General features: G+C 44.7%; 2 protein-coding genes across 5 annotated transcripts in view; both read left to right on the top strand.

Annotated features, from left to right (window-relative positions):
• Positions 1 to 3,501, top strand: part of LOC121573873 (ATPase MORC2A-like) — a 39,115-nt gene extending 35,614 nt beyond the window's left edge. Inside the window, exons 22-26 of the mRNA XM_041886244.2 lie at positions 1,213 to 1,351; positions 1,569 to 1,739; positions 1,872 to 1,965; positions 2,125 to 2,313; positions 2,416 to 3,501. Of these exons, the coding sequence (XP_041742178.2) occupies positions 1,213 to 1,351; positions 1,569 to 1,739; positions 1,872 to 1,965; positions 2,125 to 2,313; positions 2,416 to 2,484 (662 nt within the window). The 3' untranslated portion in view covers positions 2,485 to 3,501. The remainder of the gene's footprint in view (positions 1 to 1,212; positions 1,352 to 1,568; positions 1,740 to 1,871; positions 1,966 to 2,124; positions 2,314 to 2,415) is intronic.
• Positions 3,502 to 6,645: 3,144 nt separating this feature from the next.
• LOC121573856 (acyl-CoA dehydrogenase family member 11) lies at positions 6,646 to 15,257 on the top strand. 4 transcript variants are annotated; one of them, XM_041886232.1, is made up of 15 exons: positions 6,646 to 6,726; positions 7,386 to 7,677; positions 7,791 to 8,014; positions 8,257 to 8,356; positions 8,554 to 8,671; positions 8,803 to 8,945; positions 9,070 to 9,219; positions 9,299 to 9,393; positions 9,471 to 9,570; positions 9,709 to 9,849; positions 10,058 to 10,150; positions 11,983 to 12,090; positions 14,224 to 14,392; positions 14,646 to 14,712; positions 14,980 to 15,257. In XM_041886232.1, exons 2-15 carry the CDS (start codon positions 7,417 to 7,419, stop codon positions 15,092 to 15,094), a joined length of 1,884 nt encoding a protein of 627 aa, XP_041742166.1. In that variant the 5' UTR covers positions 6,646 to 6,726; positions 7,386 to 7,416; the 3' UTR covers positions 15,095 to 15,257. The 4 variants fall into 4 exon arrangements, with proteins under 4 accessions (XP_041742166.1, XP_041742138.1, XP_041742157.1 ...); XM_041886204.1 differs by having other exon boundaries at positions 6,666 to 6,769; XM_041886223.2 differs by having other exon boundaries at positions 6,701 to 6,930.
• The last annotated feature ends 395 nt before the right edge of the window (positions 15,258 to 15,652 follow it).

Consider the following 15,652-nt stretch of genomic DNA (forward strand, 5'->3'; position numbering starts at 1 on the left):
TGAAGAAATCAACTGTGGGAGCAATTATTAGGAAATGGAAGACATACAAGACCACTGATAATCTCCCTCGATCTGGGGCTCCACGCAAGATCTCACCCCGTGGGGTCAAAATGATCACAAGAACGGTGAGCAAAAATCCCAGAACCACACGGGGGACCTAGTGAATGACCTGCAGAGAGATGGGACCAAAGTAACAAAGCCTACCATCAGTAACACACTACGCCGCCAGGGACTCAAATCCTGCAGTGCCAGACGTGTCCCCTGCTTAAGCCAGTACATGTCCAGGCCCGTCTGAAGTTTGCTAGAGTGCATTTGGATGATCCAGAAGAGGATTGGGAGAATGTCATATGGTCAGATGAAACCAAAATAGAACTTTTTTGGTAAAAACTCAACTCGTCAGTGTTTGGAGGACAAAGAATGCTGAGTTGCATCCAAAGAACACCATACCTACTGTGAAGCATGGGGGTGGAAACATCATGCTTTGAGGCTGTTTTTCTGCAAAGGGACCAGGACAACTGATCCGTGTAAAGGAAAGAATGAATGGGGCCATGTATCGTGAGATTTTGAGTGAAAACCTCCTTCCATCAGCAAGGGCATTGAAGATGAAACGTGGCTGGGTCTTTCAGCATGACAATGATCCCAAACACACCGCCCAGGCAACGAAGGAGTGGCTTCGTAAGAAGCATTTCAAGGTCTTGGAGTGGCCTAGCCAGTCTCCAGATCTCAACCCCATAGAAAATCTTTGGAGGGAGTTGAAAGTCCGTGTTGCCCAGCGACAGCCCCAAAACATCACTGCTCTAGAGGAGATCTGCATGGAGGAATGGGCCAAAATACCAGCAACAGTGTGTGAAAACCTTGTGAAGACATGAAAACGTTTGACCTGTGTCATTGCCAACAAAGGGTATATAACAAAGTATTGAGAAACTTTTGTTATTGACCAAATACTTATTTTTCACCATAATTTGCAAATAAATTCATTAAAAATCCTACAATGTGATTTTCTGGATTTTTTTCTTCTCATTTTGTCTGTCATAGTTGACGTGTACCTATGATGAAAATTACAGGCCTCTCTCATCTTTTTAAGTGGGAGAACTTGCACAATTGGTGGCTGACTAAATACTTTTTTTCCCCACTGTAGCTCCATGAGGCACTATGCCATAGAAAGCGGTTTCAGGACTGCTTCATAATACTCCTGTGTGTTGCCTCCTGTAGATAAGGGTCTGTTGGTGGAGGTGCGTGTGAATAAGGAATGGTTCACAGGCAAAGTGGTTGCTGTGGATACCAGTAAGCAGAGCGTTCGCTGGAAGGTGAAGTTTGACTATGTCCCCAGATCCACCCCCAAGGATCGATGGTAGGCTCACCAAGTCACCGTGTCTGTGCTCTGTTCTCTTACGTTTATGTGTGTGCTATACCAGTAGCCAATGATGTGCCCGTTTCTGTGTCATTTCCAAATGTTTATTTAATTGTGTATTGATTTGATGAGTTAGTGTTCTCAGGAGTTTTGGGGTGTTATTATGATGGCTAAAGGCGGTGAGGTTGTTGGTATAATTTATTGTTGTTGTTATTAGGGTTTTCAAAGGCAGTGAGGAGGTGAGGTTGATGCGACCCCCCTCTCCCCTCTCCCAGACCCCTGACACACAGCAAGGGGAGGGGACTGAGAAAGGCCCCCCCATGGAACCCGACACCACCCAACCAGGAACCAGTCGAGAAGTGACTGACAACCTGGTCACCATGATGAGGTAACCATGACTACCCGATGCTCTGTCATTGAGTCATAACTGTTGGTTTTTGGCCTCCAATTCTCTTTTTTCAGAGGGAGAATGTTGAGGGGATGTCATAGCTATAATTGTGTTTGTGTGTGTTCTCTTCAGGACGGTGCTGCGTTATTTCTTCCCTCCTGATTTCCGGATCCCGAAGGACGATGTCAACAGCATGACTGCAGAGGAGCTAGTGGCCTTCCCTATGGTGAGACTGACCTTTAACTCCTGACCTCTAACCCATGTCTTCTAGAGACCTACCCTGGAGCCGAGCCTGCTGCAGTCATAGTAGACACTCGTATCATTGTAATTCATACCAGAGCAAAGTCTGTGAATGTGTCTGACCTGTGTGCATGTGTTTCTGCAGAAAGAGTATTTCCAGCAGTATGAGCTGGGTCTCCAGTCTTTGTGTAACTCGTACCAGAGCAGAGCTGATGCCAGAGCCAAAGCTGTGGAGGAAAAGAGTAGCAGCGCTGAGACCAAACTCAGGGAGGCAGACGAAAAGCTACAGAAACTACGAACCAACATCGTACAACTGCTGCAGAAAGTACAGGAGGTAAGACACACACACACACACACCAACATCGAAGCTTTGCTACAGAAAAGATACGAGGTAACACACACACTGAATACTAATGTCTCTCCTTTCCTTCTGCAGGACATTGACATTAACACAGATGATGAACTGGATGCCTACATAGAAGACCTGCTGACCAAGGGGGACTAGAGAGGAGACAGACAGACAGACAGACAGTATGTCTCTCCACCTGGTGCCTGACTCAGACAGCACTGCCCCATCTGACTCTCAGAACTCTGGTCTGTCCGGCCTTCCCAACGTACTGTAGCTCTGTAGCTCCTCTACAGTCGCCCTTTACCCATAACCCCCTCCACAAGGCCCGCCCGCCCCGCTCTACACAGTCTACTCTGTCTTCTGTTAGATCTGCAGATGGAGGAGAGGCAGCTGCTGCCTGAACTGGTGCTTTTGCCATTTGGTCCCTGAGTTTGTTTTTATAAAACTGCAGTATATGTTTTTTTTCTGTTTCTCTTTCTGTACCTTTTTAGTTAGCATTAGCATGTTCTCATAATGGACGTGTATTTTTATTTAGTCCTTTTATATATCAACAATGTATGTTATATACAAGTTATGTTAAGCTACTGTAGGTTAAGCCAGCCAGTCCTGATTGACTGTAGAACTGAACTATTGTCAATCTGTAGGTGGCAATCAGATTCTGCACACACATATACACATAAACATACAGACACACACACACACACACGCCAGTCTGAGTATGGCACAAAGCGTCTCTGATCAAAGTTCCTGTGATGTAGATGACAGGCGATTCTGTGATTTCAGAAGAGGGTCTGATGGTGAACTAAACCATGGAGCAGGGAAGATTCATATGTATTCTCTATATTGATCTGTGATCAGGTGGAGAGAAATTACATGAATCATAAACCAATAATCGGATAACGTCCTGACCCATAACCCCTTTATTACCACCAGTCACAGTCAGATGCAAATCCAGTCCCATTGAATCTCAGATTTGATGTTAGCTGCCATCACTCTGGTCTAGCCTTTTAAAGCATGTTAAAGCATTAAGTTTCACCCATTATCCCAGTGTTGATAAAACAAATCAGTGTTGCCTAGCGGCTTTCAACCTACTTGCTCCTCTCCCACCCTACCCTCCTCTCTCCCACCCTACCCTCCTCTCTCCCACCCTACCCTCCTCTCTCCCACCCTAGCCCCTTCTCTCCCACCCTAGCCTCTCTCTCATCTCTCTCCCACCCTAGCCTCCTCTCTCCCACCCTAGCCTCCTCTCTCCCACCCTAGCCTCCTCTCTCCCACCCTAGCCTCCTCTTCACCCTAGCCTCCTCTCTCCCACCCTAGCCTCCTCTCTCCCACCCTAGCCTCCTCTCTCCCACCCTAGCCTCCTCTCTCCTACCCTAGCCTCCTCTCTCCCACCCTAGCCTCCTCTCTCCCACCCTAGCCTCCTCTCTCCCACCTACCCTCCTCTCTCCCACCCTACCCTATTCTGACAGTGTAGTCGTCAGATTTACCAGCCAGACTATTGAGGGTGTTTGGTTCTCCAAAGCCCTCAAGACTGAGGTACTTACTGGGTTTTATCAGTACGGCTATCTATAACATCTCCTCAGTACAACCGTATTATGTCCCAATTGTTTCCTCTTACCATTGTGACGTTTCACTGTTTTCATTTAGTTCTCAAAGTTATTATCTGGATTCTGAGTTTATAGTTCTTTGTTCATATTATTCAGTGGTCATGTTTCTTCTAATGAGTATTTTTAACATGTCAAGGAAACTTTTATTAAAAGGTGAACGTTATTTTGTCTGGTGTGTCCTCATTGAAAAATATGCTGTATTTTTTACCTCTATGGAGAAATAATAAATTTGGTTCCCAGACAACTACACCACATGCATCATGGTTATTCGTCATGCTACACGAAGGCATATTTGAAAGTAATTCTGTACCACATGCATGGTAAGTTAGTATATCTACTACAAACACCACACAGAATTCAACATACTGTACCACACATGCATACAGTGAGGGGAAAAAAGTATTTGATCCCCTGCTGATTTTGTACGTTTGCCCACTGACAAAGAAATGATCAGTCTATAATTTTAATGGTAGGTTTATTTGAACAGTGAGAGACAGAATAACAACAAAAAAATCCAGAAAAACGCATGTCAAAATTTTTATTAATTGATTTGCATTTTAATGAGGGAAATAAGTATTTGACCCCCTCTCAATCCGAAAGATTTCTGGCTCCCACATGTCTTTTATACAGGTAACGAGCTGAGATTAGGAGCACACTCTTAAAGGGAGTGCTCCTAATCTCACCTTGTTACCTGTATAAAAGACACCTGTCCACAGAAGCAATCAATCAATCAGATTCCAAACTCTCCACCATGGCCAAGACCAAAGAGCTCTCCAAGGATGTCAGGGACAAGATTGTAGACTTACACAAGGCTGGAATTGGTTACAAGACCATCGCCAAGCAGCTTGGTGAGAAGGTGACAACAGTTGGTGCGATTATTCGAAAAAATTGAAGAAACACAAAATAACTGTCAAATCAAATCAAATCAAATTTTATTGGTCACATGCGCCGAATACAACAGGTGCAGACATTACAGTGAAATGCTTACTTACAGCCCTTAACCAACAGTGCATTTATTTTAAACAAAAAAGTAAGAATAAAACAACAACAAAAAAGTGTTGAGAAAAAAGAGCAGAAGTAAAAAAAATAAAGTGACAGTAGGGAGGCTATATATACAATAGAATAAAGTGACAGTAGGGAGGCTATATATACAGGGGGGTACCGTTGCATAGTCAATGTGCGGGGGCACCGGCTAGTTGAGGTAATATGTACATGTGGGTAGAGTTAAAGTGACTATGCATAAATACTTAACAGAGTAGCAGCAGCGTAAAAGGGATGGAGCTCTTTGGCATCAACTCAACTCGCCTCTGCCTGGGGCTCCATGCAAGATCTCACCTCGTGGAGTTGCAATGATCATGAGAACAGTGAGGAATCAGCCCAGAACTACACGGGAGGATCTTGTCAATTATCTCAAGGCAGCTGGGACCATAGTCACCAAGAAAACAATTGGTAACACACTATGCCGTGAAGGACTGAAATCCTGCAGCGCCCGCAAGGTCCCCCTGCTCAAGAAATCACATATACAGGCCCGTCTGAAGTTTGCCAATGAACATCTGAATGATTCAGATGAGAACTGGGTGAAAGTGTTGTGGTCAGATGAGACCAAAATGGAGCTCTTTGGCATCAACTCAACTCGCCGTGTTTGGAGGAGGAGGAATGCTGCCTATTATGCTTTGGGGGTGTTTTTCTGCTAAGGGGACAGGACAACTTCACTGCATCAAAGGGACGATGGACGGGCCATGTACCGTCAAATCTTGGGTGAGAACCGCCTTCCCTCAGCCAGGGCATTGAAAATGGGTCGTGGATGGGTATTCCAGCATGACAATGACCCAAAACACACGGCCAAGGCAACAAAGGAGTGACTCAAGAAGAAGCACATTAAGGTCCTGGAGTGGTCTAGCCAGAAAATCTGTGGAGTTGCCAAACGCCAGCCTCGAAACCTTAATGACTTGGAGAAGATCTGCAAAGAGAAGTGGGACAAAATCCCTCCTGAGATGTGTGCAAACCTGGTGGCCAACTACAAGAAACGTCTGACCTCTGTGATTGCCAACAAGGGTTTTGCCACCAAGTACTAAGTCATGTTTTGCAGAGGGGTGAAATACTTATTTGCCTCATTAAAATGCAAATCAATTTATAACATTTTTGACATGTGTTTTTCTGGATTTTTTTGTTGTTATTCTGTCTCTCACTGTTCAAATAAACCTACCATTAAAATTATAGACTGATCATGTCTTTTTCAGTGGGCAAACGTACAAAATCAGCAGGGGATCAAATAATTTTTTCCCTCACTGTAGTAAGCTCATAGGGCAGGAGCCTATCTCCCGTTCCTATAGCGTAAGGCAGCTTGATGTACAAGTACACCCCCTGGACACTAGTCTATCACAGGGCCTTACCCCCGAATGTATCTCTTTAATGCTGAGTGCCAAGCAGAGACGCATCAGGTCCCATTTTAACAGTCTTTGGTATGACTCGGCCAGGGATCAAACTCACAACCTTCCAATCTCAGGGTGGACACTAACCACAAGGCTACTGAGTTGGTCACACATGCATGGTTATTGGTTATTCTTTGTATTGCACTGAATGATGTTTTTCAACTGAGAGTTCTAGATCTTTACTATAGGGTTGCCACTGTTATTTCATTGTAGAAGCTATGTGTATCTTCTGAAAAGCAGCTGTCTGGTCTGATGTTTCAGACTTTTATTTTGAAGTTTGATATAGACTTTTATAACGAAACCAGAGGTTGATCCTGACTTTTATTTTGAAGGAAAGTAAGAGGGGAAGTCTGAACTACGTGAGTCCGTGTGTAAACAAAACAAAGTTGCAGAAGTTGTTAAGTAAGGCGTATTTATTCGTTTTCTTTCAAGCTTTTCAAACCAAATATTTTGTAAACGTTTGACAACCAGTGGTAGACTACCGTGCAGCATAGAGATTGCTCTGTCGCTACAGTGCATGAACTTTGACACACTTTTGAATCACAAGCTGATCACGAACGTTGGTATTGCATAATGATTTTTTTAGTGTTTGTTTTATTCGAATTACTAAACTAAATGTTGAAATTATGTTTGACTACACATGGCGTTGACTGTTAATTTAATTAATTCGTTTTTGTAGGCTATTATTAAAACTGCAGTCCATAAGATTTCCTACTGCAAATCCGTAAGATTTCTTAAAGGCCCACTGCTATTTACAGCCATTTATGATCATTTAAATTAATTACATATAATTATATATATAAAAAATCAATTGATTCTTGGTGAATATCACTTATAATGTCAATCCTTGTATAGATCCATCTATGAAGTTGAGAGTGGTTTCTCTAGCTAGCTTTATAGAAAACCAAGTGGCGGGTCTATTTTGTTATTTTTCAAATCAAGGAGTAGGCTTTTAAATGTAACTAAAGAAATGCAGCTGCTGTTTTGAATAAATCCGTTTACTTTGTATCATATTCAGGCCAGTGGCCTTAGGTCTGAGCTCCTGAATAATGGCTGCGAACCGACAGGTCACCAGACACGGTTACCGGGTGTGTACCGGATTGTATCGGTCGCTGTCACGCAGCAGTTCTGTGAGTGTGGTTCAGAAAAGCCTGGTTCGGCCTCCCCAAGATGCCCCCGGAGCAGAGGGGCAGGCAGAGTTCTCCCGGGCCGGGATCGGAGGGTTCTTCCAGGAGAGACCGGTGCTAAAGAACCCCTTCCTGGAGGACGCTCTGCTACAGGGATACCTGAGGAGACACCTGCCCAGTGAGGTGTGTGTGTACTGTGTATGCCATAATGTTTCAGAATGGATTGAAACTATGATGATGATGCTTTATCTGTTAGTCACTGATAATGATGATGATGGTGGTGTGTGTGTTCCCAGGCAGTATATTCCGACCTGCGTGTCTTTGGGGAGCGGTTGGTGCGTGAGGTGGATGGGTGGGGTCGGGAGTGTGAGGTCACACCCCCTCGGTTGGTGACCTATGACCCCTGGGGTTGCCGTGTTGACCGCATCGTCACATCCCCTGCCTGGCAATGCATGAAGGACCTATCAGCACAGGAGGGGCTGGTTGCCATCGGATACGAGAGGACCTACGGGGAGTGGAGGTGGTAGACACACAAACCTGACCCATACACACTGAATCCTTAGCTAAACCCTAACACATATACGCTCACCTGACAAACACACAGTGAACATAAAAACATAATGAGTGACAGTAATCTCATTGGCATTTTGTGACTTGGCATTATTAGAATTTCATGCATAGAGACTTACATATTCATACACCAATAGTATGTGTCAGCTAAGGTTAAATATAGTACTAATATAAAGTGTGTATGTGTTCCAGTCGTGTGTACCAGATGTGTAAGCTGTATCTGTACTCTCCCTCCTCTGGCCTCTACACCTGTCCTCTGGCTATGACTGATGGAGCTGCCAAGGTTATACAGGTGTGTGTGTGTGTGTATGTTTGTGTGTGTCTGTCTGTCTGAATTGACTTTAAATGGTTAACACTGCTCATGTTGGAATTGGTGATGTTATTGATTTGTGTTACATACACACACACACACACACACACACACACACAATCACTACAACTTGTGATATTGTGATTCATAAGCTTGTCTCTATGTGTGTGCATGCGTAGTCTCTGGGTGTGTCTTGGCCAGTAGCGGAGGCCTTCAGCCGCCTGACCTCTCGTGACCCTGAGCACTTCTGGACGTCTGGACAGTGGATGACTGAACGCAGGGGAGGATCTGATGTAGGTCAGTGTGTCTGTATTCTCTCTGGTTGGTTACAGACACTGTAGGAGATGATGATAGGTTACATGCCTACTGATGATAATCATATTTGTGTGTGTTTGTGTGTGTTTGTGTGTGCACGTGTGTGTGTCTAGGCAATGGTACAGAGACCGTAGCGTTGCTGCAGAGTGATGGTACATACAGACTGTCAGGTTTCAAGTGGTTCACCTCGGCTACAGATGCAGACATGACTCTCACACTGGCCAGAGTCACAGATGGAGACGGACAGACCACATCGGTACCATTCAATGTTCATCAGCCCTCATCTTCTTAATTCTTTACCCCTTAATCCTGACCCCCCCCTCCCCATGTCTATCGTCCTCCTTCTAACTGGTGTGTGTGTGTGTGTGTGTGTGTCTCAGGGCAGTAGAGGTCTGTCTATGTTCTATGCTGCAGTGCGTGATGAGAAGGGGATGGTTCAGGGCATCGAGGTCCAAAGACTGAAGGACAAACTGGGAACCAGACAGATGCCCACCGCTGAGCTGCTGCTGGACGGCCTGCCTGCACACAGGGTCAGATTCACTCACACACACACACACTGACACACACACACACACACACACACACTAACATTCCTCCCTTCTTTCTCAGCTGTCAGAAGAGGGTAGAGGTGTGGCGTGTATAGCCAACATGCTGACTGTGACTCGTATCCATAACAGCGTGTCTGCTGTGGCTGGTATGAGGAGGTATCTATTCACTACTACCCACTGCCGTACTGACGGTCAAGGGTGTGTATTGATGGTGGGTGTGTGTGTGTGTGCAGGGTACTCCAGCTGGCTCGTGACTACGCCACACGTCGCTCTGCCTTTGGGAAGCTCCTGAGAGACCACCCCCTTCACATGCAGACCCTCGCTAGGATGGAGGTCAGCTGAAAATAAAGTTGTAAAATAGAATACCCTACTATAACCCCTAAACCTACTACTTGTCTTCACCTTGTCTTCACACACCTCGGCTCTCTTTTTCTCTTCTTCCCCCCTCCCCTCAATGCCTTCCTCCTATAGGTGGAGACTCGAGGAGCGTTCCTGCTGGTGATGGAGGTCTGTCGTCTGATTGGCAGAGAGGAGACAGGCCACGCCTCCCAGCTGGAGATTCACCTCCTTCGTCTGCTCACACCAGTGGCCAAACTCTACACTGGCAAACAGGTACACACACACACTCTGTTTTTGTTGACAAACAGGTAACCAATCACATTACACCAGAAAACAGAACATAGACATTGGATAATACTGGCAGATGGCAGTGAAAGACTGGGGTGTGTATTTAATAATTTTAGTCATTGTATAAAGGCAGTAGAGATGTGTGTGAGGTGATGTAGTGTGTGTGTGTGTGTGTTATCCCTGTGTGTCTTAGGCAGTTGCCGTGATTTCCGAAGGGCTGGAGAGTTTCGGGGGGCAGGGCTACATAGAGGACACGGGACTACCTGCAATGCTTAGAGATGCTCAGGTAGGTAGTCACATGATGCACATCTGTCTCTCTGAAGGCAGACTTACTTTGTGTTACGTAATGGAGTAAAATTATGTTGCTGTTAATGGATGAAGTAGTTTGTTACTCTCAGTCTGTTACTCAACAACAACAATTGAGTGGCAATAGTTAATTTTAGTGTAACAGTACCCATGGTCGGACTACCACATTTGGGGCCCGACCTCCGGGGTGCAAAATGTTGCCGGTTTAAAGCAAATTTCCTGCAGTTCTACACATTTTGCCATGGGTCAGAGAGAAAAAAATGGCTGTTTTAAAGCTCATCTCATGCTATTGTTCACATTGTGCTATGAGGCTGAGAGAAAAGTGTGCAGTTTTAAAGCGAATTTCCTACAATTCTACACATTTTTCTATCATATGCTATCTGGGGGGCCCCAACCCCCCCAAAAAATATATTTTTGGTTGGGGGCCCCATAGAGGTCGGGGGCCTTGGGGCCAGAGCTCTAAATTAAAATGTTTCATTGGTAGCACTGGTGCCCCCCAATTTGTGCTCACCACATGAAATGTATGAGCACCAGAAAATACGATTGTAATTTTTTTTGTTGAGATACAGCCTATATTGGGCTTATATGAATTCGACTTACTTTTGAAGCACATGTTGCGCCCAAGAAACGAATATGTAACACTGTAAAGACATTAGTTAAGCTAAGATGTTGATACGAAGCGCCAAGTCTAGGTCCAAAAGGCTTCTTAACAGCTTCTACCCCCAAGCCATAAGACTCCTGAACAGCTAATCATGGCTACCCGGGCTATTTGCATTGCCCCCCCCACCCCAACCCCCTCTTTTACGCTGTTGCTACTCTGTTTATCATCTATGCATAGTCACTTTAACTCTACCCATATGTACATATTACCTCAATTACCTCGACTAACCGGTGCCCCCGCACATTGTCTCTGTACCGCTACCCCCTGTATATAGCCTCCCTACTGTTATTTTATTTTACTGCTGCTCTTTAATTATTTGCAATTTTTTACTTAACACTTAAATGTTCTTAAAAACTGCATTGTTGGTTAAGGGTTTGTAAGTAAGCATTTCACTGTAAGATCTACACCTGTTGTATTAGGCACATGTGGCAAATACATTTGATTTGAATACCTGTCATTGAAATTACAAAAGTCATTTGTAGAATATTATGTTTCTACATTGTGTAAATGCGCAATTTTTTCCTATTGAGATGCATTGCATAGAAAACACTGTCTCTTTAAAAAAGTCAGGTTTGTGATGATGACATGCTAGAGATCTGTCATTCATTCATTGCTATGGTCATTGATCTCCTGAAGAAGCTATCCCTTTCCCTTTCTTTCTGTGCCCCAGAATGTTTGGATATACTGGTAAAGATACCAGGTTGTTAGCTAGCTAGACAATGAGGTAACATGACTCAACAAAGTGTAAACAAATGGTTAACCACGCGAGAGTAGTTTTAGAACGGCCCACAACATGGTTTATGAATGTAAAATGCAGTCCCGGTGATCCGGGTAATATAGGTCAGATCTTTTATACCTGGTTGGGCGACGAGCAAGCCGTTTTCGCTGTCGTAATGGTGCAACCATGACACTATCAAATCTGCACTCGCTTTTTTCTCTAGGGCACTCGGAAACAACGGTACAGCGTAGCCTTATCATTAAAACAATTATTTTCTGGGAGATCTTTTTTCTTAGTCGCACAGTGCTCATTTTAGAGCCCTGCCCAGAGCACGTGCACTTCGTTCCCATTCGGTAATCCGGCCCTGACAGTACCTCTTCTCTCTCTCTCTCTCTCTCTCTCTCTCTCTCTCTCTCTCTCTCTCTCTCTCTAGGTGTTGAGTATCTGGGAGGGGACCACTAATGTTCTGTCTCTGGATGTTCTGCGCTGCGTCTCTCGGAGCTCAGGCCTCGTACTGCAGGCCTACTTCACACACACTCAGGTCAGGGTCCCTTAACCCTCTACAGACTAAGCCTTGTCTAAGCCGGGGAAGGGGGAGTGGGGGGGGTTCTACTAAGGTATATGGAATTGTTTTAAGAAGGTCATACCAAGGATCATTTAGCTATTTGATTTTGAATTTTAAGACCCCTTGAGTGGCGCAGTGGTCCTGAGTGGCGCAGTGGTCTAAGGCGCTGCATCGCAGTGCTAACTGTGCCACTAGATCCTGGTTCGAATCCAGGCTCTGTCGCAGCCGGCCGCGACCGGGAGACTCATGGGCGGCGCACAATTGGCCCAGCGTCGTCCAGGGTAGGGGAGGGAATGGCCGGCAGGGATGTAGCTCAGTTGATAGAGCATGGCGTTTGCAATGCCAGGGTTGTGGGTTTGATTCCCACGGGGGGCCAGTATAAAAAAATATGTATTCACTAACTGTAAGTCGCTCTGGATAAGAGCGTCTGCTAAATGACTAAAATGTAAATGTAAATGTAAGTATAAAAAAATTATAGTAATTATTATATGATGAACATTTTTATTTGGCCTTACTGCTATTGGCCCATACAAACGCATTGAATAACAGATTCACTACATGGAACAACAGTTAGTCCCAAAAAATATCAAAAGGAAGTTTGTTCTGAAGTGTCTGTCCTATATCTAAGCGATATAGGAAAGATCAGAAACATGTTATTTTTTTATTTATTTTTTTTACATGTATTTAACCCCTTATTTTTTGCGCTAAACAGTCTCCATATATACTTCCATTAATTTTTTCAACTGGTACCGGGGACATTCAGGCCTGTGGGCGTCCTAGAGCAAAACAACCGACATGTTAGTGTGTAGCCCAAACTGTTCGGACACTACAGACGATTTTGTGAGAACACTGATTTTTGGGATGTCTCATGGTCTGACAAACACTGCTCTAGCTCTGTCACCTTTCACCGCAGATGCGGAAGTACGACATCGGCGGATGCAGTGGATTGAGACGCATCCAATGCAAAAATAACAGATATATCTAGCTTAAACTGACAGAGTTTTATGGGGATTTTTTTATTATGCTAATTACACTGAACATAAATATAAACGCAACATGTAAAGTGTTGGTCCCATGTTTCATGAGCTGAAATAAAAGATCAGAGAAATGTTCCATAGTCACAAAAAGCTTATTTCCCAAAAATGTTGTTTACATCCCCAATTGGTGAGCATTTCTCCTTTGCCAAGATAATTCATCCACCTGACAGGTGTGGCATATCAAGAAGCTTGTGCTTGGGACAGTAAAAGGCCACTCTAAAATGTGCAGTTTTGTCACACAACACAATGCCACAGATGTCTCAAGTTTTGAAGGAGTGTGCAATTGGCATGCTGACTACAGGAATGTCCTCCAACGTTATGAGAGAATTTGGCAGTACGTCCAATCGGCCTCACAACCGCAGACCACGTGTAACCACGCCAGCCCAGGACCTCCACATCCAGCTTCTTCACTTGCGGGATCGTCTGAGACCAGCCACCCGGACAGCTGATGAAACTGTGGGTTTGCACAACCGAATAATTTCTGCACAAACTGTCAGAAACCGTCTGAGGGAAGCTCATCTGCGTGCTCGTTGTCCTCACCAGGGTCTTGACCTGACTGCAGTTCAGCGTTGTAACCGACTTCAGTGGGCAAATGCTCACCTTCGATGGCCACTGGCTGACTGACTGGTTTTCTGATCCACGCCCATACCTTTTTTTTAAGGTATCTGTGACCAACAGATGCATATCTGTATTCCCAGTCATATGAAATCCATAGATTAGGGCCTAATTTCTTTATTTAAATTCACTGATTTCCTTATATGAACTGTAACTCAGTAAAATCTTTGAAATTGTTGCAAGTTGCATTTATATTTTTGTCATCCAAAATGCTAAAGGATATATATATTTTTTATTGAGCTTAGTTGTTGTTGATGGACTTAGACAGTCAAGATTATATTTGGGATATTTAGTTAGTTTCCGCAGCCTTTATCTAGCATTATCCTACTTGAACTAAAAAGGAATGGCAGGCATGAAAGACTGTTACTATTAATAAAATGAAGAAAAAAAACGATTTGCTATACAAATTCTGACTTTCTCCCTCTATCTGCATCTCTCCCTCCCGCTCCTCCCCCAGTCTCTACTAGCAGCAGCCTCCCTCCCCTCCCTGTCTGTGGCTGTGAGATCAGTAGACAGTGCCCTCTCTGGTCTGAGAGAGTTCCTGCAGGCCGCTGCTCTCAAACCACCTGGCTATGTGGAGCTGGCAGCACGAGACCTGGCATACAGTCTGGCACGCATTTATATGGGTACTATACACACTTTTTATTATGATTTTTTTTACACTGCATCGTTGGGAAGGGCTCGTAAGCAAGCATTTCACTGTAAAGTTTACACCCATTGTATTTGGCGCATGGGAAAAATACAATTTGATTTTTAACTGAACATTGGCATAACAGGAGTAGCACTTACTGTATAGCCCATCACCTTTCTCAGTTAACCACTGCCAGAGTTGGCTTGCCCTGAGGATGTATTGTGACCCCATCTGTGTATGTGTTTCAGGTGCTCTGCTCATTGACCATGCCTCATGGGAGGGAGCCTCTCACTCTGATGCCTATGCTGCTGTCCGGTAAACACACATATCCGTCCCCACTACTAGTTCTCACTAGTCCCTAGTCCAGAGCTCTCCAACCCTGTTCCTGGAGAGCTACCCTCCTCTAGGTTTTCACTCCAGCTAATTATTAGAATCAGGTGTGTTAGATTAGGGTTGGAGTGAAAACCTACAGGACTGTAGCTCTCCAGGAACAGGGTTGGAGAGCCCTGCCCTTACTACTTGTAGGCTAATAGTTCTAGCAGTAACTGTGTGTGTGTATTTGTGACTGTGTCTGTGTTACAGGTGGTGTGAGCAGGACTTGTGCCCAGTGTTCAGTAAGGCGGCCATAGGATGCTACAACACAGAGACTCCGCCCCTGGATGCTGCGCTGGTCTATAACGAGTCAACCAGAGACTGAGGGGGTGTGGGGTAGGCTGGAGGCAGGCAATATTAGCGTTCTCAAGGAGATGTAGCTTATGTAAGAAAGGGTACTTTGTGATTAGCCTATTATGTATGAGTGCATGCTATGTCCTGACCTGTGGAAGAATAAAGACTTTCTGATGGAGATCACTCACTCACCACCCAGACTGATTTCTGTTTGATCTGAGACTGCAGCTGTCAGTGGGTCGCCATCCGACAGTGAACACACACACACACACATACCCCACAAGACATGCCACCAGAGGTCTCTTCACAGTCCCCAAGTCCAGAACAGACTATGGGAGGCGCACAGTACTACATAGAGCCATGACTACATTGAACTCTATTCCACATCAAGTAACTCATGCAAGCAGTATAATTAGATTTAAAAAACAGATAACAATACACCTGATGGAACAGCGGGAACTGTGAAGAGGCACAGACACATGCATACACACACAGGATAACATACACACTATACACACAGTACACATGGATTTTGTGTTGTAGAAATGTGGTAGTAGAGTAGTGGCCTGAGGGAACACACTTAATGTGT

This window comes from Coregonus clupeaformis, chromosome 18 (genome assembly GCF_020615455.1).
Source record: "Coregonus clupeaformis isolate EN_2021a chromosome 18, ASM2061545v1, whole genome shotgun sequence".
In the NCBI taxonomy this organism is placed as follows: domain Eukaryota; kingdom Metazoa; phylum Chordata; class Actinopteri; order Salmoniformes; family Salmonidae; genus Coregonus; species Coregonus clupeaformis.

Bases quoted from the DNA above. Each gene is read 5' to 3' on its own strand.
- LOC121573856 (XM_041886232.1), top strand. From the start codon at position 7,417: ATGGCTGCGAACCGACAGGTCACCAGACACGGTTACCGGGTGTGTACC. The intron at 7,678-7,790 runs GTGTGTGTGTAC...GTGTGTTCCCAG, and splicing joins GGAGACACCTGCCCAGTGAG to GCAGTATATTCCGACCTGCG. The intron at 9,394-9,470 runs GTATCTATTCAC...GTGTGTGTGCAG, and splicing joins GCTGTGGCTGGTATGAGGAG to GGTACTCCAGCTGGCTCGTG.